We start from the raw sequence: 26,956 nt of genomic DNA, 5'->3' as shown, positions 1-26,956 counted from the left end.
ATTGCAGGCGGTTCTGAAAACGATGAGGGTTGCGTTTCATAAAACAAGGCCTTACTAAAGACTGAAAGCTGTAGTATTAAACAATTCTAATCTGTTTCTAGAGGAAGCCAATTTGTTTATGTTAGTGTCAGGCGAAAGACCAACACAGCCGAACATCTTTAAAAAGTGTTATTTTCTGGTAAGAAGAACGAAACGGAAGTAAATGCTAAAGTAGCATTGATTTATTTCCGGTGACGTCAGCTCTTGCCTTGACGCTTCACGCGGGAAACGGCGAGGTCTCATCATCACATTTACAGTAAGACATCAAGTTTTTGTTCTTTTTATTTAGGGAGATAAATAGTGGATTGCAAATATATGTGTATAAAACTAGATCAATTAGACAAGTAAAATTGCCCTAGCTACTATTGATCCATAGGAATCAAATAGTTGACGAAGCAACTCAACATCATCACTAGCCAGCTAGCATGCTAGCCACACTCGACTGGCATCCATTTACTAGCAATCTCGTTACATGTCCAGCTATCTAACGTTCTACGATAGATAGCTAGTTAGTATCTGCATGTTCTAGACAGAAATAAAGCAGCTTGCTCATTGCTGTTCACTTACTACTAAGCCTTTATAACCGCATTGAGTTGTCACGCTAGCTGTCGTATGTTGTTATTGGCTAGCTACTTAGCCTAACTACATGTTTTGATTTTGCAAAGCTAGCTAGCTAATTAGATATTAAATGAAATGGTAACAACAGTCTGTGTCACCCGTTGACTCTCAGAGGAATTAGCAAAATAGCTCGATATATTACAACGTGGGCTCCTCTGAATTAACATTTCTAGCTTGCTAACTGTTTGACATGATCTTCCTCTGTGTCCTCAGCTGAGCATCACTTGTAGAGGCAGAGATGGGAGACACGCTGGAGTTCAACGAGATCTACCATGAATCCAAGGGGTCCTGGGTCAGTAACTAGCTATTCAAATGCGTTCCCAATAATATTGCAATAGGTCACAGATTTGGCACATGTTACACATTAAATATGCATTGACGCAAAAATGACAGACAGTATGCTAGCCAGCAAAATAGAACTAGATTGGCTGAACGTGAAATTCATTTCAATATGATGGAAATATATAGGCCTATGTATGTAGCCTACTGTATTTATCTTTTAATGCAGTCATCTTGGTTTTCATTTGAAGCGTCTGTTTATCCTTTGCTTGTTTGTAGCAATTGCAAAGACATTGGCAACTTTCTATGTCGTCATCTTCGTTCTGAAGTTACCGGTGGTCACAGAGACAGATAAACATCTGGATTCCATGTTTAGTTGAGATATTCTGTCTGTAAAGTGACGCGGAAGGACAAAAAACGCATTTAACGATGTACTTAGCTGTTTTAGTAGCGGTCTGAGGCAGTCGGTAAATAACACGCATTTTCAATTGCAACTTTAGTAACAAAGGTTTTGGGAAACAGCTCAGAGACTTTAAAGATGCTCATACAAAGGTTCTAATAACGAAGTTAGCCTTAAGATGCTTTTGGAAAACCGGGCCCTGATTAGTTGAATCAGGTCTGTTAGGCCTGCCAGGGATCAATGTGGAACGAATGTCTGCACACCCTGTGGGTCTCCAGGACCAGGATAGAAGTAGACATGGATATTAGGGTTGGCACTATACCAGTATGAAGAGGACTTAATTCCTTGAGGAAAGCACTCCTAATGTTAGCAACAACTTTTATATTGTCACCCAGAGTCACATTTGTTTATTAGCAAGCAATAGCACATTATATTTGACAAAATTAGGTTTTAAAGGATCATAGAGTGAAGTCTTTGCTTCGTGTTTTCTTTTTAGCCAAGGAAAATTGAGTATTGTAGTGGATATACAAATAAATTGCCACAATCTGGCACTGGCACCAACCAAAACTCGGCATAGCTACTAGCGAGTTTGTCAATCGCAGTAACCTAAGTGTATTTATGTGTGTGTGTGTGGTCTCTCTGCAGAACGACGGTCGTCTGCGGTTCAGTAAGCAGAATGTGGTGTATAAGAGCAGTAAGACCGGGAAGGTGGACAACATCCCGGCAGCAGAGCTGTCTGTGGCCACATGGAGGCGTGTGTGTCTGGGACACGGCATCAAACTGGCAACCAGCAGCGGCCATGTCTACAAATACGACGGCTTCAGAGACACGGTGAGGCAGTGTGTGAACGAGTGAGGGAATTTGTTTGAAAATGGTTGTGTGAGCGACTGCTGTGGTTTTGTGTTCATTTGTGAGTTCTGTGTGGGTAGGTGTCGGGTGAGCTTTTAGATAAGTCCGTTGATCTGTTCACACGTGACTGTGTATGTGTATTGTGCAAGAGTGGATCTGTGCGTCTCTGCGTGTGTGAATGTAAGTGCATGTGTGTACAATCTAGCCTTACCAGTGCTGCTACAGATCTCCTGAGGTTAGCCGCTATAGAGAGAGAGAAGGAAAGCTGTTCTCCTGAGGTTAGCTGCTACAGAGAGAGAAGGAAGGCTGGTCTCCTGAGGTTAGCTGCTACAGAGAGAGAAGGAAGGCTGGTCTCCTGAGGTTAGCTGCTACAGAGAGAAAGAGAAGGAATGCTAGTCTCCCGAGGTTAGCTGCTACAGAGAGAGAAGGAAGACTGGTCTCCTGAGGTTAGCTGCTACAGAGCGAGAGAGAAGGAAGGCTGGTCTCCCGAGGTTAGCTGCTACAGAGAGAGAAGGAAGGCTAGTCTCCCGAGGTTAGCTGCTACAGAGAGAGAAGGAAGGCTGGTCTCCTGAGGTTAGCTGCTACAGAGAGAGAGAGAAGGAAGGCTGGTCTCCTGAGGGTAATCATTGTATTTTTGAAGATGGGATCTTCTGACTGAGGGTTTAGACAACGGTGTCACTGTCACTGGTGAGGAATTGGTTAGTGGAGCAGCCAGCGAGTCAGTCACTTTGATGTGTACACCCTCTATATCCTCTAGGGCTGACCCTATTGTTGTCGACTGGTCGATAGGCTGTTGTTCAACCGAGATTTCTTTAGTCGAGCTGTAGCAACATAAAAAAATAATAATAATCTTTGTGTACAATACACCAGTCTGATTGGCGCCTGTCTGAGTGGACTGAACCATTGTGGAGGCCGTGGGGATGGCACAGTCCATCACTAAGACGTGAAATTGTATATGGTTAAATTATGTACGAACAATGGTGTAACACAAATAAAAAGTCTATTATTTTATAACAAATGCTATTTTCCCCCTGTTGGATAGTGGACTGCGTTTCTGAAACACGTAAATGCGCTGTTGAATTGACACCTTCTAGACCATGTTGCTATGTGTATTCAGACCCCTTGACTTTTTCCAAATGTTGTTACGTTACAGCCTTTTTCTAAAATGGATTAAATTGTTTTTCCCCCAGTCAAATCTACACACAATACCCCATAATGACAAAGCAAAGTGAGGTGTTTATACATTTCTGCACATGTTTGACAAGGAAGAAGAAGAAAAATGAAATATCACATTTGACATAAGTATTCAGACCCTTTAGTCAGTTCTTTGTTGAAGCACCTTTGGCAGTGATTAGAGTCTTCTTGGGTATGACGCTACAAGCTTGGCACACCTGTATTTGGGGTGTTTCTCCCATTTTTCTCTGCAGATCCTCTCAAGCTCTGTCAGGTTAGAGAGGGAGCGTCGCTGCACAGCTATTTTCAGGTCTCTCCAGAGATGTTAGATTGGGTTCAAGTCCAGGCTCTGGCTGGGCCACTCTAGGACATTCGGAGACTTGTCACGAAGCAACTCCTGCGTTGTCTTGGCTGTTTGCTTAGGGTCATTGTCCTGTTGGAAGGTGAACTTTCGCCCCAGTCTGAGGTCCTGAGTGCTCTGGAGCAGGTTTTCATCAAGGATCTCTCTGTACTTTGCTCTGTTCATCTTTCCCTCGATCCTGACCATGGTTGCAAAGGGTCTGAAATGTTATCCAGAAATTGTACATGGGAAGTTAAGCCCGGGAATTCAGCAAAAAAGTTTGCTTTTTACAGTGAACCTTTTTTGTGGGATACACATAAGGCAATTCTTGGTCTTGTGACATATTTTGGTTAAACTTTCCCCAGTTCAATGGAATCTCAACCCTCTGCATGCACAGTGCATTCTTACATCACATGTGCAGTGCACTCTTCCATCACATGTACAGCTGATTCTCAAGATCTTGCACACTAATGAGATGCTATTGAGCCCACACTACTACACTGTCTGAGCCATGGACCACATGCTTTCTGGTAAGTTTTGATTACAATACTTGGTGTGGTGAATATATTTTATAGGACATACATGATTTTTTTGTTAACTAGTATATAGTAGCCTACAGCAAAGTGTGTTTAAGTCATTTCTAACTTGTTAACAATTTCTTCTAGTTAGTTTTTGCTACCCTGTGGGTTTCAGCTTGCTAACTGAGGAGTGTTAATTCACCTGTTTCCATACATACATGTTTCCATACATGTTTCATTTTTAGAACATTTATGTTACAAAGGAGTTGTTTAATGTAATTGCTTAACTATTTATCTGTACATGGAATTGTATTTGTCGTTTTTTTGTTATCGTTTTTACAGGACAATGCCACAGGCACTAGCTGACGTGTGGAGACATTTCACTGCAGATAATGCAGAAGGAAAAGCTGTGTCAAATCATGTGAAGAATGCAACGAAGATGCAGAATCATCTGGCCAAGTGCATAAAGTTCTGTCAGCTCTCACAACAAGCAACCTCTGACAAAAGTCCCTCAACTTCTATTTGAGGTGAAAATTATGAATCAGACACCTTATCGATAGCAACAGCTCATGGTCCTCCTGGAATCAGAATTTTTTTTGACTCAATGGAGGAACGTTGTCAGATAAATTATGACGAATGTCTTGCTCGAGCTGTGTATGCAACTGGTTCAGCTCTGATGCTCACAGGCAATGTGTATTGGAAGAGATTTCTGAATGTTCTTTGCCCAGCGTACACCCCTCCAACCAGGCATGCTTTATCTAAACATTTTCGGGATGCAGAGTTCAACAGAGTTCAAGTGAAGGTCAAGCAAATCATAGAGAAAGCAGACTGTATTGCAATCATCTCTGATGGGTGGTCGAATGTTTGTGGGCAAGGAATAATTAACTACATCTACACCCCTCAACCAGTAGTCTACAAGAGCACAGACACAAGGGACAACAGACACACCGGTCTCTACATTGCAGATGAGCTGAAGACAGTTACCAATGACCTTGGACCACAGAAGGTATCTGCACTGGTGACAGATAATGCTGCGAACGTGAAGGCTGCTTGGTCTAAAGTGGAGTAGTCCTACCCTCACATCACACCCATTGGCTGTGCTGCTCATGCATTGAATATGCTTCTCAAGGACATCCTGGCACTGAAAACAATGGGTACACTCTTCAAGAGAGCCAAGGAAATGGTTAGGTATGTGAAGGGTCATCAAGTTATAGCAGTAATCTAACTCGCCAAGCAAAGTGAGAAGAATAAGAGCACCACATTGAAGCTTCCCAGCAACACCTGTTGGGGTGGTGTTGTCATCATGTTTAACAGTCTCCTGGAGGGGAATTAGTCTCTCCAAGAAATGGCCATATCACAGTCTGCCGATATGGACAGCCCCATCAAGAGGATCCTCCTGGATGATGTATTTTGGGAGAGAGGGGTAAGCAGCCTGAAACTCCTGAAACCTATAGCAGTAGCCATTGCATGGATTGATGGAGACAATGCCATCCTGTCTGATGTTCAGACTCTGCTTGCAGATGTAAGAGAAGAAATCGGTACTGCCCTGCCCACTTCACTGTTGCTCCAAGCAGAGGAAACTGCAGTTCTGAAATGCATCCAAAAGCGTGAAGACTTCTGCCTCAGTTCCATAAACGTGTTGGACCGGTGTTTGCCTTTCCAAATCATGTCCTATCAATTGAATTTACCACAGGTGGACTCCAATCAAGTTGTAGAGACATCTCAAAGATGATCAATGGAAACACGATGCACCTGAGCTCAATTTCGAGTCTCGAAGCAAAGGGTCTGAATACTTATGTAAATATGGTATTTCTGTTTTTATTTCATACATTTGTTAAAATTTCTAAAAACATGTTTGCTTTTTCACTATGGGGTATTGTGTGTTGATTGATGAGGAGGGGGGATAATTGAGTCCATTTTAGAATAAAGCTGTAACGTAACAAAATGTGGAGATATTCAAAGGGTCTGAATACTTTCTGAATGCACCGTACCTACAGAAATACGACCGATCCTGCGCCTGTAGCCTGTCTTAGCGTTTGGTTAACAGCTTACTGATTCCGTGAACGGCAAGCCTCACGCAACAGTTTCCTAAATTGGGCTGTTTTTAATCTTTACTTTGCTGTAATAAAGGCTTTGCACTTTGCGTTAGACCAGCCTCTCTGGTATTATTCTTTTAATCGATTTAGTATTATTTAATCTGTTACAAATTATCAGACTAATTATGCCTCTAAAATAATAACCCTCCTTTTCCTTAGATCTCCTTTTTGTTATTACTATCATTATAAGTACTTTCATTATTATTAGTAGGCATAGTATAGCAGCCTTGTATAACCACCATCGATCGAGCTGTCGGCCTAAAAGTGCAACCTGTTTAGTCTTAATATTGTAACTTCCTTGGGCCTATATTTCAATACTTACAGGCTATTGTAACAATCAGTAATTTATTTGTTCATGTCATCACACAGCATACGGGTCATTCATGATGTGAAATGTAATCAAGCGTTTTAGTTTTAAAATAACAAAGGGGCCATTGAATAATTAGCGTAAATAATAAATTGGCCTAAACCATTCCGTTTCAGAAATTGCATTCACGAATGAATGGGACCGTTTTTAGTCTTTGCTGTAATAAAGGATTTACCAAAAAAAAAAAAAACTTATCCAACACACTCTCTGGTACGCCTATAATTTATTTTGTGTTTACATTGTTCCAAACGGTCTGAAATTATATTGTAATCTAACAGCACCTGTTTGGCGCACACACAGGCCTAATGTGCACGCCGCGCTTGCTCCATGCCTTCTTTTTCTTGATCTCCAGTATTTCCCATAACTTTCCTCACATCTGACTTCCCCTTTACCTCCTGCGCAACCAGTAAGCATTCCCCCGTTTCAAATGTATTCCTCACATCTGACTTCCCCTTTACCTCCTGCGCAACCAGTAAGCATTCCCCCGTTTCAAATGTATTTCTAACGTCATCTGCTTCCATTTTGCGGAGACGTGTTAAGGTGTTCAGAGTTTGTTCTAACCAATTTATTTATGATGTGCTGTAGGTCAGGCCCTAGGGTTGAGGGAATAGGGAATGGTTTCTTCCTAAACAAATGAGGGATTTCGGTAACAGAACTTTTCAGTAAGAAATGACTGTAATAATGTTGCAGCTTCGTCAACAAGGACAGCGCGATCAACACTGATGTTCTCTGGTGGTCTCTGCACCAGTGAGGACAGAGTCAACGGGTGCTCGTCACAGTTACTCGCTGTCTTTAAAATATATATATATATTTTTTTTTAAATATGTCTCAGCAAGTCTGAGCCAGGCGGCACAATCAAGTCAATTGTGGTCGAACTCCCTCTAGTTATTTGTCTTTTAATTATTTCATCAAACAGTGCGCGTAAAGCATCAGACAAGCTCAGAGCCTATAATTGATTTAATTAAAACACACAGGATGTGTCAGTCGAATCATTTATGAAAAAAGAAATGTCTAAGAATTTCGACCAATCGATTGGTCGAAAGATCAGACGACTCTTGGTCGACCAAGATTTATTTTAGTCAGGGACAGCCCTAATATCCTCACTGGTTCGACACCACCTCAGCCTACTTCTCATGTACAGTACCAGTCAAAAGTTTGGACACACCTACTCCATTTAATTTTTTTTACTATTTTCTACATTGTATAATAATAGTGAAGAACTCAGCACTATGAAATAACACGTGGAATCATGTAACCAAAGAAAGTGTTAAACACATCTAAATATATTTTAAATGTGAGATTTTTCAAATTAGCTACCCTTTCCCTTGATGACAGCTTTGCACACGCTTGGCATTCTCTCAACCATCTTCATGAGGTAGTCACCTGGAATGCATTTACATTAACAGGTGTGCCTTGTTAAAAGTTAATTTGTGGATTTTCTTTCCTTCTTAATGTGTTTGAGCCAATCAGTTGTTTTGTGACAAGGTAGGAGTGGTGTACAGACGATAGTGCTATTTGGTAAAAGACCAAGTCCATGTTATGGCCCAAGCAGCTCAAATAAGCAAAGAGAAATGATAGTCCATCATTACTTTAAGACATGAAGGTCAGTCAATGTGGAAAATTTCAAGAACTTCAAAAGTTTCTTCAAGTGCAGTCGCGAAAACCATCAAGCGCTATGATGAAACTGACTCTCATGAGGACCGCCACAGGAAAGAAATACCCAGAGTTACCTCTGCTGCAGAGGATAAGTTAATTTCAGATCAAGTTCAGATTTCAGCCTATATAAATACTTCACAGAGTTCAAGTAACAGACACATCTCGACATCAACTGTTCGAGGAGACTGTGTGAATCAGGCCTTCATGGTCGAATTGCTGCAAAGAAACCACTACTAAAGGACACCAATTAGAAGATGACTTGCTTGGGCCAAGAAACACAAACAATGGACATTAGACCGGTGGAAATCTGTCCTTTTGGTCTGAGTCCAAATTCGTTTTTTGTTGTTGTTCCAACTACCATGTGTTCGTGAGAATGGAGTGGGTGAACGGATGATCTCTGCATGTGTAGTTCCCACCGTGAAGCATGGAGGTGGTGTGGTGTGGTGGTGCTTTGCTGGTGACACTGTCTGTGATTTATTTAAAATTTAAGGCACACCTAACCAGCATGGCTACCACAGCATTCTGCAGCGATACACCATCCTGTCTGGTTTGCACTTAGTGGAGCTATCGTTTTTCAACAGGATAATAACCCAACACACCTCCAGACTGTGTCAGGGCTATTTGACCAAGAGGGAGATTGATGGAGTGCTGCATCAGATGACCTGGCCTCCACAATCACCCGATCTCAACCCAATTGGGATGAGCTGGACCGCAGAGTGAAGGAATATCAGCCAACTAGTGCTCCGCATATTTAGGAACTCCCTCAAGATTGTTGGAAAAGCATTCCTCATTAAGCTGGTTGAGAGAATGCCAAGAGTTTGCCAATGTTGTTTTATACTTTTTTGTTACATGATTCCATATGTGTTATTTCATAGTTTTGATGTCTTCACTATTATTCTACATTTTAGAAAATATTCACACAAAAAAACCTTGAAAGAGTAGATGTGTCCAAACTTTTGACTGGTACTGTATAGACAATGTGTTGAATGTCTGTGCTGAACAAGTAATGATAATGTATTTGAATTGGGACTGGTGAATTGCACTGATGACATATGACATACAGTGCCTTGCGAAAGTATTCGGCCCCCTTGAACTTTGCGACCTTTTGCCACATTTCAGGCTTCAAACATAAAGATATAAAACTGTATTTTTTTGTGAAGAATCAACAACAAGTGGGACACAATCATGAAGTGGAACGACATTTATTGGATATTTCAAACTTTTTTAACAAATCAAAAACTGAAAAATTGGGCGTGCAAAATTATTCAGCCCCCTTAAGTTAATACTTTGTAGCGCCACCTTTTGCTGCGATTACAGCTGTAAGTCGCTTGGGGTATGTCTCTATCAGTTTTGCACATCGAGAGACTGAAATTTTTTCCCATTCCTCCTTGCAAAACAGCTCGAGCTCAGTGAGGTTGGATGGAGAGCATTTGTGAACAGCAGTTTTCAGTTCTTTCCACAGATTCTCGATTGGATTCAGGTCTGGACTTTGACTTGGCCATTCTAACACCTGGATATGTTTATTTTTGAACCATTCCATTGTAGATTTTGCTTTATGTTTTGGATCATTGTCTTGTTGGAAGACAAATCTCCGTCCCAGTCTCAGGTCTTTTGCAGACTCCATCAGGTTTTCTTCCAGAATGGTCCTGTATTTGGCTCCATCCATCTTCCCATCAATTTTAACCATCTTCCCTGTCCCTGCTGAAGAAAAGCAGGCCCAAACCATGATGCTGCCACCACCATGTTTGACAGTGGGGATAGTGTGTTCAGGGTGATGAGCTGTGTTGCTTTTACGCCAAACATAACGTTCTGCATTGTTGCCAAAAAGTTCAATTTTGGTTTCATCTGACCAGAGCACCTTCTTCCACATGTTTGGTGTGTCTCCCAGGTGGCTTGTGGCAAACTTTAAACTGAACTGCACTTTTTATGGATATCTTTAAGAAATGGCTTTCTTCTTGTCACTCTTCCATAAAGGCCAGATTTGTGCAATATACAACTGATTGTTGTCCTATGGACAGAGTCTCCCACCTCAGCTGTAGATCTCTGCAGTTCATCCAGAGTGATCATGGGCCTCTTGGCTGCATCTCTGATCAGTCTTCTCCTTGTATGAGCTGAAAGTTTAGAGGGACGGCCAGGTCTTGGTAGATTTGCAGTGGTCTGATACTCCTTCCATTTCAATATTATCGCTTGCACAGTGCTCCTTGGGATGTTTAAAGCTTGGGAAATCTTTTTGTATCCAAATCCAGCTTTAAACTTCTTCACAACAGTATCTCGGACCTGCCTGGTGTGTTCCTTGTTCTTCATGATGCTCTCTGCGCTTTTAACGGACCTCTGAGAGTATCACAGTGCAGGTGCATTTATACGGAGACTTGATTACACACAGGTGGATTGTATTTATCATCCTTAGTCATTTAGGTCAACATTGGATCATTCAGAGATCCTCACTGAACTTCTGGAGAGAGTTTGCTGCACTGAAAGTAAAGGGGCTGAATAATTTTGCACGCCCAATTTTTCAGTTTTTGATTTGTTAAAAAAGTTTGAAATATCCAATAAATGTCGTTCCACTTCATGATTGTGTCCCACTTGTTGTTGATTCTTCACAAAAAATACAGTTTTATATCTTTATGTTTGAAGCCTGAAATGTGGCAAAAGGTCGCAAAGTTCAAGGGGGCCGAATACTTTCGCAAGGCACTGTATGTTTACTAATTTGGTACCTCTTGTAAACAGCACTGCACTTACCCTGAGTTTGCTTTGCACTGATCTGGACTCCACTGTGTTAGCCGTAACTGGGTCTATTCACGAGGCACAATTTACAAAACCTAAACAAAGGGGGCCGACACACTGGGAGGGACAATCCTGTCCAATAGAAAACACTTGTTTTTAATTTCCTGTTGCAACACTTGGTGTCCACTAATGCAGAGAACCCTGGTGTCAAGATCTCATGGCAACATCTGTGTTACAGAGCATCTTATTAGTTAGGGGGAGAGGAACAGGGGTGTTGGAATGGAACAGATAGGGGACAGGGAGGGGTGGAGGGAGGATTGGGACCGTGTTTTTTTGGGGGCAAGAGGAAATTGGTGTGTGTGTGTGTGTGTGTGTGTGTGTGTGTGTGTGTGGGGGGAGGCTGGGATGAGTGATTATTATGGCTGTGTCATGTAAGCAACAGCACTCTGCCAAAGGAGTAATGAAGGATGGTGCTCTACATATTGGAGCTGATGAGGACAGCAGGAACACACACACACATTGATACGTACATCTTTACATAGTTAGCGGTCACTCATTACACACACGCACAGATTTATATCCCGTATATACTATATAATGTAAACTTAGATCTGTATATACGGGCTGTCACACACAAACACAATGTCTTCATTCATCTTTACAAACACACGCACCGATGCTGTCAACACACTGATCTGATGTTCTATACACACACAGATGGACACGCATTCACAGTCTGGCGAATATTCTCTCTCTGTCCAACACACACACACACACACTGGGCTTTCCCACTCTTTACTAACCGAACACAGGGGTTTTCAAACGGGGGTTTTCAAACTGGGGTCCAAGGTACTGCAGAGGGTTGGCAGTGTTTTAGAAAAGTCTACAGGAACAGTTGGCCTGCTAGCTATCCAACGCTGGGGGAGTAGATGAATGGATTCATTGCTAAAATCTCAAACAATCCCTTTTAATATGGAGGAAATTACAGTCATTTCAGCTAATTTCAGGGTTTTTTCTGTATAGAAAATTCTTAGGCGGGTCATCTGAGTGCACATTTTTGGGATGGAAAAACAGTTTGTGTCAACTTAACCCTTTACGCTCGTGGGAATTGGCCTATATGGAGAAGTAGGGCTGGGACGATACCATTATTGCGGTACTCGTTGGTATCGTGGCAAGGAAACCAAGCAGATTTATCTTCTTTAGGAGAACAGACCAAATGATGATGTCATCCCGAGTCGCATTTTATTGACTTTCCTTGTTAAAGCACACTATAATCGACATAAAACAGGGTTTTAAAGGACCAAAGAGTTTGGTGTGCTTCGTGTTTCCATTTTTGCCATGTAAAAAAATATTGCTTTACTTGTATCATCCCTAATTGGATAGGAAATGTTTCTTACAGAATAAATATGAAAAACATATTCATAACTATGGTAGCAATTGAAAAGGGACAGTTTTGAGTATATGGGAAAATGATTAGACCAAAGGTGTGGACAGAACAGAACAGTTCAGCTGACACAAGACTGAATAAAAAAAAATCTCCCCAATTTTGTCAAAAACAATTGGTAGTTACAGTCCTATCGCTGCAACTCCCGTACAGCCTCGGGAGAGGTGAAGGTCGAAAGCCGCACGTCGTCTGAAACACAACCCCGCCAAGCCGCACTGCTTCTTGGCACAATGCACGCTTAACCCGGAAGCCAGCCACACGCACCAATGTGTCGGAGGAAACTGCAAAATTGTCTCAACTTCATGCCAACTGTTTAGAATAGCTGGAAATTAGTTTAGAATCTGAAAAGGTTTCTCTCGACTCAGTGGGGGAAAATGTGTAGAATTACAGCAAAATGTTCTCGCCACTGCCAAGATACAGCACCTTCACCTCTCTAGCTAACGGGCTCTGTTAGAGTTTACACTTCCAATGAACTGTGGGGAGGTCAAAATAATGAAACTGTACCAAATCAATGTGGAGGACTTTTACCTGATGACAAGGCATCTATTGTTTTGCTAACATGATGGGGTCGCTGGTTTTCCTGGTCAGGGGTCGCTGGTTTTCCTGGTCAGGGGTCGCTGGTTTTCCTGGTCAGGGGTCCCTGGGTCACTGGTTTTCCTGGTCAGGGGTCCCTGGGTCACTGGTTTTCCTGGTCAGGGGTCCCTGGGTCACTGGTTTTCCTGGTCAGGGGTCGCTGGTTTTCCTGGTCAGGGGTCCCTGGGTCACTGGTTTTCCTGGTCAGGGGTCCCTGGGTCACTGGTTTTCCTGGTCAGGGGTCCCTGGTTTTCCTGGTCAGGGGTCCCTGGGTTGCCTGTTTTCCTGGGCAGGGGTCCCTGGGTCACTGGTTTTCCTGGGCAGGGGTCCCTGGGTCACTGGTTTTCCTGGGCAGGGGTCCCTGGACAAGAAAAGTTTGAAAACCCCTGACCTAACAGACCAGCTGATATCCAGGTGCATAAGCTCTATTTCCCACACGTTCTCCTTTTCCTCTCTCAAAAACACACACATACACACTGTCCTTTCACACACACACTGTCCTTTCACACACACACACACACTGTCCTTTCACACAGATACACACTGTCCTTTCACACACACACACACACACTGTCCTTTCACACACACACACACACACACTGTCCTTTCACACACACACACACACACTGTTCTTTCACACACATACACACTGTCCTTTCACACACACACACACACTGTCCTTTCTCTCACACACACACTGTCCTTTCTCTCACACACACACTGTCCTTTCTCACACACACACACTGTCCTTTCACACACACACACACTGTCCTTTCACACACACACACACTGTCCTTTCACACACACACACACACACTGTCCTTTCACACACACACTGTCCTTTCACTCACACACACACACACACACTGTCCTTTCACACACACACACACTGTCCTTTCACACACACACACACTGTCCTTTCACACACACACACTGTCCTTTCACACACACACACTGTCCTTTCACACACACACACTGTCCTTTCACACACACACACACACACACTGTCCTTTCACACACACACACACTGTCCTTTCACACACACATACACACTGTCCTTTCACACACACACACACACACACACACACACACACACACACACTGTCCTTTCACACACATACACACTGTCCTTTCACACACACACACACACACACTGTCCTTTCACACACACATACACACTGTCCTTTCACACACACACACACTGTCCTTTCACACACACACACACACTGTCCTTTCACACACACATACACACTGTCCTTTCACACACACACTGTCCTTTCACACACACACTGTCCTTTCACACACACACACACTGTCCTTTCACACAGATACACACTGTCCTTTCACACACACACACACTGTCCTTTCACACACACACACACTGTCCTTTCACACACACACACACACACACTGTTCTTTCACACACATACACACTGTCCTTTCACACACACACACACACACACACACACTGTCCTTTCTCTCTCACACACACACACACACACACTGTCCTTTCTCACACACACACACTGTCCTTTCACACACACACACACTGTCCTTTCACACACACACACACACACACTGTCCTTTCACACACACACACACACACACTGTCCTTTCACACACACACACACTGTCCTTTCACACACACACACACACTGTCCTTTCACACACACACACACTGTCCTTTCACACACACACACACACACTGTCCTTTCACACACACACACACACACTGTCCTTTCACACACATACACACTGTCCTTTCACACACACACACACACTGTCCTTTCACACACACACACACACTGTCCTTTCACACACACACACACTGTCCTTTCACACACACACACACACACACTGTCCTTTCACACACACACACACACACACACTGTCCTTTCTCACACACACACACACTGTCCTTTCTCACACACACACACACTGTCCTTTCTCACACACACACTGTCCTTTCTCACACACACACTGTCCTTTCACACACACACACACACACACTGTCCTTTCACACACACACTGTCCTTTCACATGTGGAAGTGATTGCGATGTGTGTCTGGGTGCTCCAGCTCTAATCGGGCCGGCAGGATAAATAAACGGGCTGATTGTAAGCTGCGAGAAAGAGAGCGCGACCAGAAGGAGAGCACGACCAGAAGGGGAGAGCAACCAGATTGAGCTGTGATTAATTAGCCTCCTCATCAAGGGGGAGGAGAGAGGGGTGTTTCTTTGTTTTTCACTGAATAGTGTGGGCAGTAAGAATTTAACTGAACATCTTTTCTCTCTGTTTTCTATTTTGCTTTCTCTCTGCCTCCCCCTGTCGTCTCCCTCCATCCACCCTCGTCTCTCGCTCCCTCCCTCTCTCTGCAGGATTATGAGAGGATCTCTGAGTTCTTCAAGGCCAACTACAAGGTGGAGCTGACAGAGAAGGACATGTGCGTGAAGGGCTGGAACTGGGGCACTGCTAAATTCTCTGGTAAACAACACCCTCTAAATGTCACTGAACACTTATCACACAACACCAACAGAGGATCTGATCATCCTGCAATTCCCTCCTGGCTGGCAGGTTTACAAACAACCCTTTTCATCTCTGGATCTCTCTTACTGATCCGTTGTAGCATTCCGCCAGCTATGTAGTGGTGCATTATGGGAGCTGTGGTTTTTGAACCCCTCTTTCCCCTCTCTCCGCAGGTCCATTGTTGTCGTTTGACGTGAATGACAGCTCCGTGTTTGAGATCCCCCTGGCCAGCGTGTCCCAGTGTGCCACCGGGAAGAACGAGGTGACGCTGGAGTTCCACCAGAACGATGACGCTGAGGTCTCTCTCATGGAGGTCCGTTTCTACGTCCCCCCCGGGCCCGCAGACGAGGGGGCAGACCCCGTGGAGGTAACCCACGCTCTACTCTGTCCTGCTGCTGGCTGAAAATGGAGTGATCGTCGGTGCCTTACTGGCTTCCCCCCAGCAGATGGCGCCACCGCTACAGCTGTCCCTATACTCAGAAACAGTCCATTTTCACCCCAACGTCATTGATGCGGTGGTTATTCCTGTTTTAACCCTGTGTCCCTGTCCTCCCTGTCAGGCGTTTGCCCAGAACGTGCGGTCTAAGGCAGATGTGATCCAGGCTACAGGAGATGCTGTGTGTGTCTTCAAAGAGCTGCAGTGCCTCACACCCAGGGGCAGGTACTGTGGCATCAGCACCACGAACCACTACTCATCAGTATTATCCGTCGTTGTTTTGTTGAATATTACTCTCCATTTATCAGATTGATCCACATCGTTCGCTTTGCTCAACGCTAGCCCCCCCCCCCCCCCCAAAATGAAAACCTACCACATACTAGACAAACACCAACTTTGAAGGCAGGCCTCCCTCTCGTTCACCCACGTTCTTCTCCCTCTGTGCGTCAGGTATGATATCCTCATCTACCCGGCCTTCCTGCACCTCCATGGTAAGACGTTTGACTACAAGATCCCCTACACCACCGTGCTGCGTCTCTTCCTGCTACCAAGCAAGGACCAGAGACAGATGTTCTTCGTTGTAAGTGTGTGTGTGTGGGTGTGTGTGTGTGTGTTTGAGGTGAGTGGTTGACAGTCGAGTGTAGATTGTGTTAAGATGGTGTCGGGGGCCACCGAATGTGCAGACAACACAGTGTAAATGCAGTCATTCTCACTTCAAAGCCCTTGCCATCGTCTTCGATTCATAATCATTCTGTCTTCTTCTACGCCCACCCCCCCCCCCCCTGCCGTCTGTAGATCAGTCTGGACCCGCCCATTAAGCAGGGACAGACGCGTTACCACTTCCTCATCCTGCACTTCTCTAAGGAGGAGGAGCTCAAACTTACCCTCAACATGAGCGAGTGAGTGGGAGAGTGAAACGACAGCAGCTCAACACCGCATGGGAGAGGGAGAATGAACGCTTAATGCAATGTCTGTTTCCCTCTTCTCTCCCCCTCTCTCTTTGGGCCCTCTCCCCCGTTCTTTCTCCCTCTCCTGCCCCTCCCGCTCCCTCACCGAAGGGAGGAGGTGGAGAAGCGTTATGAAGGGAAGCTCAGCAAGAACATGTCAGGCTCTCTCTATGAGATGGTCAGCAGGGTGATGAAGGCTCTGGTCAACAGGAAGATCACTGTGCCCGGAAACTTCCAGGGGTAAACACACACAGACACACACGCGATCACCAACGCACGCACGCAGAATCACTTGCAAAATATGCACCACTGTTCCTCCTCTCTTCCTAAAGTGTAAACCCTTTGGGCCTGTACACTGTTCCTCTGCCGAGGCATGACATTATAAACGCTCCATGAAACACTGTGTGATGTCCCTCAGAATAACTGAGTCTGCCTCCTCTCCCCTGTAGCAACACCCCTGGGGCCCAGTGTATAACATGTTCCTACAAGGCTCAGTCCGGCCTGCTCTACCCGCTGGAGCGGGGGTTCATCTACGTCCACAAGCCCCCAGTTCACCTGCGCTTCGAGGAGATCTCCAGTGTCAACTTCGCCAGAGGCACCACCACCACGCGCTCCTTCGACTTCGAGGTGGAGACCAAGCAGGGGAACCAGTTCACCTTCAGCAGCATAGAGAGGTATTAGAGGGGACGGAGAAACGCGCAGCACACAAGCTCCCGTGTTGATTCTGCGTCGAATTCACGGTTCCTGTTTCTCTCTCTCGTCACAGGGAAGAGTACGGGAAGCTGTTTGACTTTGTCAACGCCAAGAAACTCCACATCAAGAACCGAGGATTCAAGGAGGTAACCTTTAGGAGATGGAGATTGTGGTGGATATGCATTCAACTCCTCTCCAAGATAAATGATGTGTTTATAAATATTGATGATGTCACTCTCTTCTTGTCTGTCTGTTGTGTACCCCTGAAGAAGAAGGTTGGTATGGTTACGGGGGTGTGGGAGTGTTGGCTTGATTTTTGGTTTGGAGCGATTACTGCTCGCATGGTGTGTGTGTTTGGGGGGGGGGGGGGGGCTTGTGTCTGTGTATGTTTTTTTGGTGGGGGGGCTATAATTCTAATCATGGTGGTTGATTTCAGTGAAGAACCATGAATGATTTACTAATCGGTATATGATTGCTGATTATGCTTATCCACAGATGTGTTTTGGAGAGTGTGTGTGAAAGAGAGGGGTGTCTGGTCTCGTTCTTCTATCCTCATGGGGACCGGAAACCCCTAAATTCTCCAAGGATAGTAAAACGAGGGGAAAAAATCTCTGTTGTGGGGACATTTCCCAGAAAATCTATTTTAGGCTTAGGGGTGAGGACTAGGGTTAGGGAAAATAGGATTTTAAATGGAAATGTAATTTAGGTCCCGACGAGGATAGTAAAACGTGCTGTGTTTGTGTGTGGGGGGTGCTGCCTGCATTGTCTTGACTAATGTATTGCCCAAGGCATTGCAGTGTGTTAACTGAAAGATGAAACGCATCCTCTAAACCAAATACAGGAAGTCCTGATTTTTACTCCCAGAATGCTCTCTGGTAATATAAACAGCCCACTCTGTCCATCAGTGCCCCACTTCGTTGCCCTGGGTGGTAGTCGCCACGGCAACAAACTATTACCTTGAGGTCACCTGACTGGTAAAGAACTACAAAGAACTCCACTTCCTCCTGTTTGTCTCGCTTCTTAGCTTTTAACTTAGGGAGAATCTCATTACATTGCCTTGATTCCTCGCGTCCTCTCTCAAATCCTCCTCAAAACACATTAGATGAGGTCAGAGGTCTTTGACCTTCTCATCCAATGGGTTTTAAGGACGTGAGGAATCAAGGAAATGCAATGAGATTCTCCCCTAGTCTCCATTCCCAGCAGTAGTCCTAAAGGTAAGGAGGTAAGGAATTGTAAAGTGTTGGAACACAGCCCCTTCTGTACAGTAACCTGCTGTCCATAGGAAGAGATACAGGGCCTTGTTGGAGCATCATGGGTAGTGTAGTCTCTGATTCTCTGCTGCCCCCCGACATGGTATAAAGGCTAAGAACAACGAGTACAGTGACTCAGACGACGATCAGCACGATGCCTACCTGGAGAGGATGAAAGCCGAGGGCAAGATCAGAGAGGAGGGAGACGGCAGCAACGACTCAGACGAAGAGACCGGTGAGTGACAGCTCCCGCAGCTATTAGGGTGGCCAGATCGTTGATTGACAGCTCCCGCAGCCAATCAGGGCCTCCCTAATAGAGCTCAATGGGACTCATTCATACATGAAGAGATTTAAATACGTCGTAGGTCTGGCTATTGTGAGCTAGTTGTGTCGCTGTCCAAGAGAGCAGCGGGTTTGGGGGAGAGCTGTGTTACTGATGTTCTCTCTTCTTACTAGATGAGTCTTTCAACCCTGGAGAGGAGAGTGATGTCGCTGAGGAGTGAGTTTATACCCGTCATCCCTCACTCACTCTCCCATTGCCTACTTCAGCCCCCCCCCCCCACCCCCCTCTCTCTCCCTCTCTTAACAGTATTCCTCCCCTCTCTCTCCTTCCCCTCTCTCTCCCTCTCTTAACAGTATTCCCCCCCTCTCTCCCCCTCCCTCTCTGTTTAACAGTATTCCCCCCCTCTCCCCTCCTCCCTCTCTGTTTAACAGTATTCCTCCCCCCTCTCCCCCTCTCTCTCTGTTTAACAGTATTCCTCCCCCTCTCTCTCCCTCCCCTCTCTCTCCCTCTCTGTTTAACAGTATTCCTCCCCTCTCTCTCCCTCTCTGTTTAACAGTATTCCCCCCTCTCCCTCCCCTCCCCTCTCTCTCCTTCCCCTTTAACAGTACCCCCCCCCCTCTCCTTCCCCTCTCTCCCTCTCTGTTTAACAGTATTCCTCCCCTCTCTCTCCTTCCCCTTTAACAGTATTCCTCCCCTCTCTCCCTCCCCCTCCCTCTCTGTTTAACAGTATTCCCCCCCTCTCCCTCCCCTCCCCTCTCTCTCCTTCCCCTTTAACAGTACCCCCCCTCTCCTTCCCCTCTCTCCCTCTCTGTTTAACAGTATTCCTCCCCTCTCTCTCCTTCCCCTTTAACAGTGTTGCTCCCCTCTCTCTCCCTCCCCTCTCTGTTTAACAGTGTTTCTCCCCTCTCTCTCCCTCCCCTCTCTCTCCCTCTCCCTCTCCCTCTCTGTTTAACAGTGTTGCTCCCCTCTCTCTCCCTCCCCTCTCTCTCTCTCCCCTCTGTTTAACAGTGTTGCTCCCCTCTCTCTCCCCTCTGTTTAACAGTGTTGCTCCCCTCTCTCTCCCTCCCCCTCTCTGTTTAACAGTGTTGGTCCCCTCTCTCTCCCTCCCCTCTCTCTCCCTCTCTGTTTAACAGTGTTGCTCCCCTCTCTCTCCCTCCCCCTCTCTGTTTAACAGTGTTGCTCCCCTCTCTCTCCCTCCCCTCTCTCTCCCTCCCCCTCTCTGTTTAACAGTGTTGCTCCCCTCTCTCTCCCTCCCCTCTCTCCCCCTCTCTGTTTAACAGTGTTGCTCCCCTCTCTCTCCCTCCCCCTCTCTGTTTAACAGTGTTGCTCCCCTCTCTCTCCCTCCCCCTCTCTGTTTAACAGTGTTGCTCCCCTCTCTCTCCCTCCCCCTCTCTGTTTAACAGTGTTGCTCCCCTCTCTCTCCCTCCCCTCTCTCCCTCCCCCTCTCTGTTTAACAGTGTTGCTCCCCTCTCTCTCCCTCCCCTCTCTCTCTCTCCCCTCTGTTTAACAGTGTTGCTCCCCTCTCTCTCCCTCCCTCCCCTCTCTCTCCCTCCCCTCTCTCTCCCTCCCCCTCTCTGTTTAACAGTGTTGCTCCCCTCTCTCTCCCTCCCCTCTCTCCCTCCCCCTCTCTGTTTAACAGTGTTGCTCCCCTCTCTCTCCCTCCCCTCTCTCTCTCCCTCTCTGTTTAACAGTATTCCTCCCCTCTCTCTCCCTCCCCCTCTCTGTTTAACAGTGTTGCTCCCCTCTCTCTCCCTCTCCCTCTCTGTTTAACAGTATTCCTCCCCTCTCTCCCTCCCCCTCTCTGTTTAACAGTGTTGCTCCCCTCTCTCTCCCTCCCCTCTCTCTCTCTCCCCTCTGTTTAACAGTGTTGCTCCCCTCTCTCTCCCTCCCCTCTCTCTCCCTCCCCCTCTCTGTTTAACAGTGTTGCTCCCGTCTCTCTCCCTCCCCTCTCTCTCTCCCCTCTCTGTTTAACAGTGTTGCTCCCCTCTCTCTCTCTCCCTCCCCTCTCTCATCCCCTCTCTGTTTAACAGTGTTGATCCCCTCTCTGTTTAACAGTGTTGCTCCCCCCTCTCTCCCTCTCCCTCTCTGTTTAACAGTATTCCTCCCCTCTCTCCCTCCCCCTCTCTGTTTAACAGTGTTGCTCCCCTCTCTCTCCCTCCCCTCTCTCTCTCTCCCCTCTGTTTAACAGTGTTGCTCCCCTCTCTCTCCCTCCCCTCTCTCTCCCTCCCCCTCTCTGTTTAACAGTGTTGCTCCCGTCTCTCTCCCTCCCCTCTCTCTCTCCCCTCTCTGTTTAACAGTGTTGCTCCCCTCTCTCTCTCTCCCTCCCCTCTCTCATCCCCTCTCTGTTTAACAGTGTTGATCCCCTCTCTGTTTAACAGTGTTGCTCCCCCCTCTCTCTCTCCCCTCTCTGTTTAACAGTGTTGCTCCCCTCTCTCTCCCTCAGGTATGACAGTAACGCGTCGGAGAGCGACAGCGGCAGCGGAGGGGATGGCAGCGGTGATGAGGGAAAGAAGAAACCTGCAAAGAAGGCCAAAGTCGTGAAAGAGAAGAGGGAGAGGAAACCACGCAAAGGGGTGAGAGAAAAGAGGGGGATTAGGAGTAATCTAGAAGAGGTGAGAGAGGAGAGAGGGATTAGGAGTAATCTAGAAGAGGAAAGAGGTGAGAGAGAAGAGAGGGATTAGGAGTAATCTAGAAGAGGAGAGAGAGAAGAGAGGGATTAGGAGTAATCTAGAAGAGGAAAGAGAGAAGAGAGGGATTAGGAGTAATCTAGAAGAGGAGAGAGAGAAGAGAGGGATTAGGAGTAATCTAGAAGAGGAAAGAGAGAAGAGAGGGATTAGGAGTAATCTAGAAGAGGAGAGAGAGAAGAGAGGGATTAGGAGTAATCTAGAAGAGGAAAGAGAGAAGAGAGGGATTAGGAGTAATCTAGAAGAGGAAAGAGAGAAGAGAGGGATTAGGAGTAATCTAGAAGAGGAAAGAGAGAAGAGAGGGATTAGGAGTAATCTAGAAGAGGAAAGAGAGAAGAGAGGGATTAGGAGTAATCTAGAAGAGGAAAGAGGTGAGAGAGAAGAGAGGGATTAGGAGTAATCTAGAAGAGGAAAGAGGTGAGAGAGAAGAGGGGGATTAGGAGTAATCTAGAAGAGGAAAGAGAGAAGAGGGATTAGGAGTAATCTAGAAGAGGAAAGAGGTGAGAGAGAAGAGAGGGATTAGGAGTAATCTAGAAGAGGAGAGAGAGAAGAGAGGGATTAGGAGTAATCTAGAAGAGGAAAGAGAGAAGAGGGATTAGGAGTAATCTAAAAGAGGAGAAGGAGAAGAGGCATTAGGAGTCATCTAGAAGAGGAGAGGGATTAGGAGTAATCTAGAAGAGGTGAGAGAAAAGAGAGGGATTAGGAGTAATCTAGAAGAGGAAAGAGGAGAAGGAGAAGAGGCATTAGGAGTCATCTAGAAGAGGAGAGGGATTAGGAGTAATCTAGAAGAGGTGAGAGAGAAGAGAGGGATTAGGAGTAATCTAAAAGAGGAAAGAGGAGAAGGAGAAGAGGCATTAGGAGTCATCTAGAAGAGGAAAGAGGAGAGAGAAAGAAGGGGGAATAGATGAGTAATATCTTCGTTTATTATGCTTGTATCAGAGAAAAATGTACCTTTTCGACCTATGGCAGCACTTCCAAAGTTGATGTATTTATGCTCATGTTTCTCTCTGTCTGTCTTTTAGAAGAAGCAGAAGGACACGAACGCCCCCAAGAGGCCGATGAGTTCCTACATGCTGTGGCTCAACTCCAGCCGCGAGCGCATCAAGTCTGAAAACCCCGGAATCTCCATCACAGAGATCTCCAAGAAGGCAGGAGAGATGTGGAAACAGATCGGGAAGGAGGACAAAGAGGTGAAGGAGGGGGGAATGCTTTCTCTACTCTCTGTTTCCCATATTCTGCTCCTCTCTCCCATTTTTCTGTTTGGGAATTTAGTATAAAATAATTGTCACCCTAGCAAACTGTAATTCTGTATTTAAACCATTATTTAGGAAAACAGATTGATAACAAAAGGTTTGTCTCTGCAAGGAATGGGATGGGAAGGCAGAGGAGGCTAAAAAGACCTATGAGAAAGCCATGAAGGAATACAGAGAGAGTGGTGGAGGCTCCTCCACACCAGCCAAGAAGTAGGAGACCACACACACACACACACACACACTACCAGGTGCACATAGAAGCTCTTAACACACACACTCATAACAACCTCAATCTTACAACCATCTTGACCCTAGAGTTCCATTTCTCTCCATCAGGGAGAGCAAGAAGGAGGACAAGAAGAGGAAGTCTGGTGGAGGAGAGAAAGAAAAGGAGCAAGGAGGGAACGACAGCTTTAAGAGCCGAGAGTTTATCTCCAGCGAGGAGAGTTCATCTGACGGTGAACGCAAGAAGGCCAAGAAAGCCAAGAAGGCCAAAGGCACACCCCAGAGCAGGGACAAGGTACTGCACTGTCACCATGGCAACAATAGGATGAATTGATAGGATGAATTGATGGGATTATCATAGTGAAGAATATCTCTCTCTGTGTGTTTATCTTTCTCTGTGTGTCTCGCTCTCTCTCTGTGTGTGTCTCTCTGTGTATTTCTCTCTCTCTGTGTGCGTCTCTCTCGCCCTGTCTCTCTTGCTCTTTCGCCCTGTGTGCGTCTCTCTCGCCATGTCTCTCTTGCTCTCTCGCCCTGTGTGCGTCTCTCTCGCCCTGTCTCTTACTCTCTCGCCCTGTCTCTCTTGCTCTCTCGCCCTGTCTCTTACTCTCTCGCCCTGTCTCTTGCTCTCTCGCCCTGTCTCTCTTGCTCTCTCGCCCTGTCTCTCTTGCTCTCTCGCCCTGTCTCTCTTGCTCTCTCGCCCTGTCTCTCTTGCTCTCTCGCCCTGTCTCTCTTGCTCTCTCGCCCTGTCTCTCTTGCTCTCTCGCCCTGTCTCTCTTGCTCTCTCGCCCTGTCTCTCTTGCTCTCTCGCCCTGTCTCTCTTGCTCTCTCGCCCTGTCTCTCTTGCTCTCTCGCCCTGTCTCTCTTGCTCTCTCGCCCTGTCTCTCTTGCTCTCTCGCCCTGTCTCTCTTGCTCTCTCGCCCTGTCTCTCTTGCTCTCTCGCCCTGTCTCTCTTGCTCTCTCGCCCTGTCTCTCTTGCTCTCTCGCCCTGTCTCTCTTGCTCTCTCGCCCTGTCTCTCTTGCTCTCTCGCCCTGTCTCTCTTGCTCTCTCGCCCTGTCTCTCTTGCTCTCTCGCCCTGTCTCTCTTGCTCTCTCGCCCTGTCTCTCTTGCTCTCTCGCCCTGTCTCTCTTGCTCTCTCGCCCTGTCTCTCTTGCTCTCTCGCCCTGTCTCTCTTGCTCTCTCGCCCTGTCTCTTGCTCTCTCGCCCTGTCTCTTGCTCTCTCGCCCTGTCTCTTGCTCTCTCGCCCTGTCTCTTGCTCTCTCGCCCTGTCTCTCTTGCTCTCTCGCCCTGTCTCTCTTGCTCTCTCGCCCTGTCTCTCTTGCTCTCTCGCCCTGTCTCTCTTGCTCTCTCGCCCTGTCTCTCTTGCTCTCTCGCCCTGTCTCTCTTGCTCTCTCGCCCTGTCTCTCTTGCTCTCTCGCCCTGTCTCTCTTGCTCTCTCGCCCTGTCTCTCTTGCTCTCTCGCCCTGTCTCTTGCTCTCTCGCCCTGTCTCTTGCTCTCTCGCCCTGTCTCTTGCTCTCTCGCCCTGTCTCTTGCTCTCTCGCCCTGTCTCTTGCTCTCTCGCCCTGTCTCTTGCTCTCTCGCCCTGTCTCTTGCTCTCTCGCCCTGTCTCTTGCTCTCTCGCCCTGTCTCTTGCTCTCTCGCCCTGTCTCTTGCTCTCTCGCCCTGTCTCTTGCTCTCTCGCCCTGTCTCTTGCTCTCTCGCTCTGTCTCTCGCTCTGTGTCTCTCGCTCTGTCTCTCGCTCTGTGTCTCTTGCTCTCTCGCTCTGTGTCTCTCGCTCTCTCTCTCGCTCTGTCTCTCGCTCTGTCTCTCGCTCTGTCTCTCGCTCTGTCTCTCGCTCTGTCTCTCGCTCTGTCTCTCGCTCTGTCTCTCGCTCTGTCTCTCGCTCTGTCTCTCGCTCTGTCTCTTGCTCTCTCGCTCTGTCTCTCGCTCTGTCTCTCGCTCTGTCTCTCGCTCTGTCTCTCGCTGTCTCTCTCGCTCTGTGTCTCTCGCTCTCTCGCTCTCTCTCTCGCGCTCTGTCTCTTGCGCTCTGTGTGTCTCGCTCTCTCGCTCTGTCTCTCTCGCGCTCTGTCTCTTGCGCTCTGTGTCTCTCGCTCTGTGTCTCTCTTGCTCGCTCGCTCTGTGTCTCGCTCGCTCTGTGTCTCTCGCACCCTGTCTCTCTCTCGCTGTGTGTCTCTCTCGCGCTCTGTGTCTGTCTCTCTCTCTGTGTCTCTCTCGCCCTGTCTCTTGCTCTCTCGCCCTGTCTCTTGCTCTCTCGCCCTGTCTCTTGCTCTCTCGCCCTGTCTCTTGCTCTCTCGCCCTGTCTCTTGCTCTCTCGCCCTGTCTCTTGCTCTCTCGCCCTGTCTCTTGCTCTCTCGCCCTGTCTCTTGCTCTCTCGCCCTGTCTCTTGCTCTCTCGCCCTGTCTCTTGCTCTCTCGCCCTGTCTCTTGCTCTCTCGCCCTGTCTCTTGCTCTCTCGCTCTGTGTCTCTCGCTCTGTGTCTCTTGCTCTCTCGCTCTGTGTCTCTTGCTCTCTCGCTCTGTGTCTCTTGCTCTCTCGCTCTGTGTCTCTCGCTCTCTCGCTCTGTGTCTCTCGCTCTGTGTCTCTCGCTCTCTCGCTCTGTGTCTCTCGCTCTCTCTCTCGCTCTCTCTCTCGCTCTGTCTCTCTCGCTCTGTCTCTCTCGCTCTGTCTCTCTCGCTCTCTCGCTCTGTGTCTCTCGCTCTCTCTCTCGCTCTGTGTCTCTCGCTGTCTCTCGCTGTCTCTCTCGCTCTGTGTCTCTCGCTCTCTCGCTCTCTCTCTCGCGCTCTCTCTTGCGCTCTGTGTGTCTCGCTCTCTCGCTCTGTCTCTCTCGCGCTCTGTCTCTTGCGCTCTGTGTCTCTCTTGCTCGCTCGCTCTGTGTCTCTCGCACCCTGTCTCTCGCTCGCTGTGTGTCTCTCTCGCGCTCTGTGTCTGTCTCTCTCTCTGTGTGTCTCTCTCGCTCTGTGTGTGTGTGTGTGTCTCTCTGTCTCTCATTGTGTCTGTCTCAGGAGTCTGAGGAGGAAAAAGAGGAAGCGATGACCACACCCCCCAGCTCTGAAGAGGACTCTGACTGAGGAGAGGGGGAGGAGCCTCGCTGGACCTGCTGAAGACATCGCAACGAATAGGGAACATTTGGACAAGTTTACTCAGTGACCGGTGCACGAAGAAACGCAGATCATATCATATAAACACACACACTAAGCGTTAAATGGACCAATAATTTGTACTCCCGCTCTGATGTCCTACACATTCTCAGAAAGTCAATACCTTTTGCTGTGCTGACAGACTATTTGTTTTCCTGATGCTAAATAGAGGGTTTCTCAAGACTAAGTCCGATCTATCCAACAGCATATTATGTACTACAATACCCATGATTCTACTGGGTTCTATTCTATTCGCCCCATGGGGATGGTTGTAGTTTAGTAGCACTGAGACATGCAGAGGGGTCTTCAGTCTTGAGATTTTAAACTGTTTAGAGAAATTAAGAACTGCAATTCTGTGCGTTTTTGTTTATTTGCCATGTCAAGTTTGTCTTTTTCAAAGTAAAATAATAAATCTTTTTTTAATAAAATGTGAGTGATTGTTTGTGGGCA

At 46.8% G+C, this 26,956-nt stretch overlaps 1 protein-coding gene across 2 annotated transcripts; it reads left to right on the top strand.

Moving 5' to 3' along the window:
* On the top strand, positions 1-26,956 carry LOC139366288 (structure specific recognition protein 1a). 2 transcript variants are annotated; one of them, XM_071103597.1, is made up of 18 exons: positions 1-295; positions 871-949; positions 1,982-2,167; positions 15,453-15,558; positions 15,774-15,967; positions 16,161-16,261; positions 16,487-16,616; positions 16,832-16,935; positions 17,095-17,223; positions 17,433-17,657; positions 17,750-17,822; positions 19,038-19,161; positions 19,383-19,425; positions 21,653-21,782; positions 22,916-23,083; positions 23,259-23,356; positions 23,483-23,666; positions 26,372-26,956. In XM_071103597.1, exons 2-18 carry the CDS (start codon positions 896-898, stop codon positions 26,435-26,437), a joined length of 2,115 nt encoding a protein of 704 aa, XP_070959698.1. In that variant the 5' UTR covers positions 1-295; positions 871-895; the 3' UTR covers positions 26,438-26,956. The 2 variants fall into 2 exon arrangements, with proteins under 2 accessions (XP_070959698.1, XP_070959697.1); XM_071103596.1 differs by having other exon boundaries at positions 220-295; positions 19,035-19,161; positions 26,372-26,934.

This window comes from Oncorhynchus clarkii, chromosome 14 (assembly GCF_045791955.1).
Source record: "Oncorhynchus clarkii lewisi isolate Uvic-CL-2024 chromosome 14, UVic_Ocla_1.0, whole genome shotgun sequence".
In the NCBI taxonomy this organism is placed as follows: domain Eukaryota; kingdom Metazoa; phylum Chordata; class Actinopteri; order Salmoniformes; family Salmonidae; genus Oncorhynchus; species Oncorhynchus clarkii.
The sequence above is the reverse complement of the archived record's forward strand: the minus strand, read 5'-3'. Positions and strand labels throughout refer to the sequence as shown.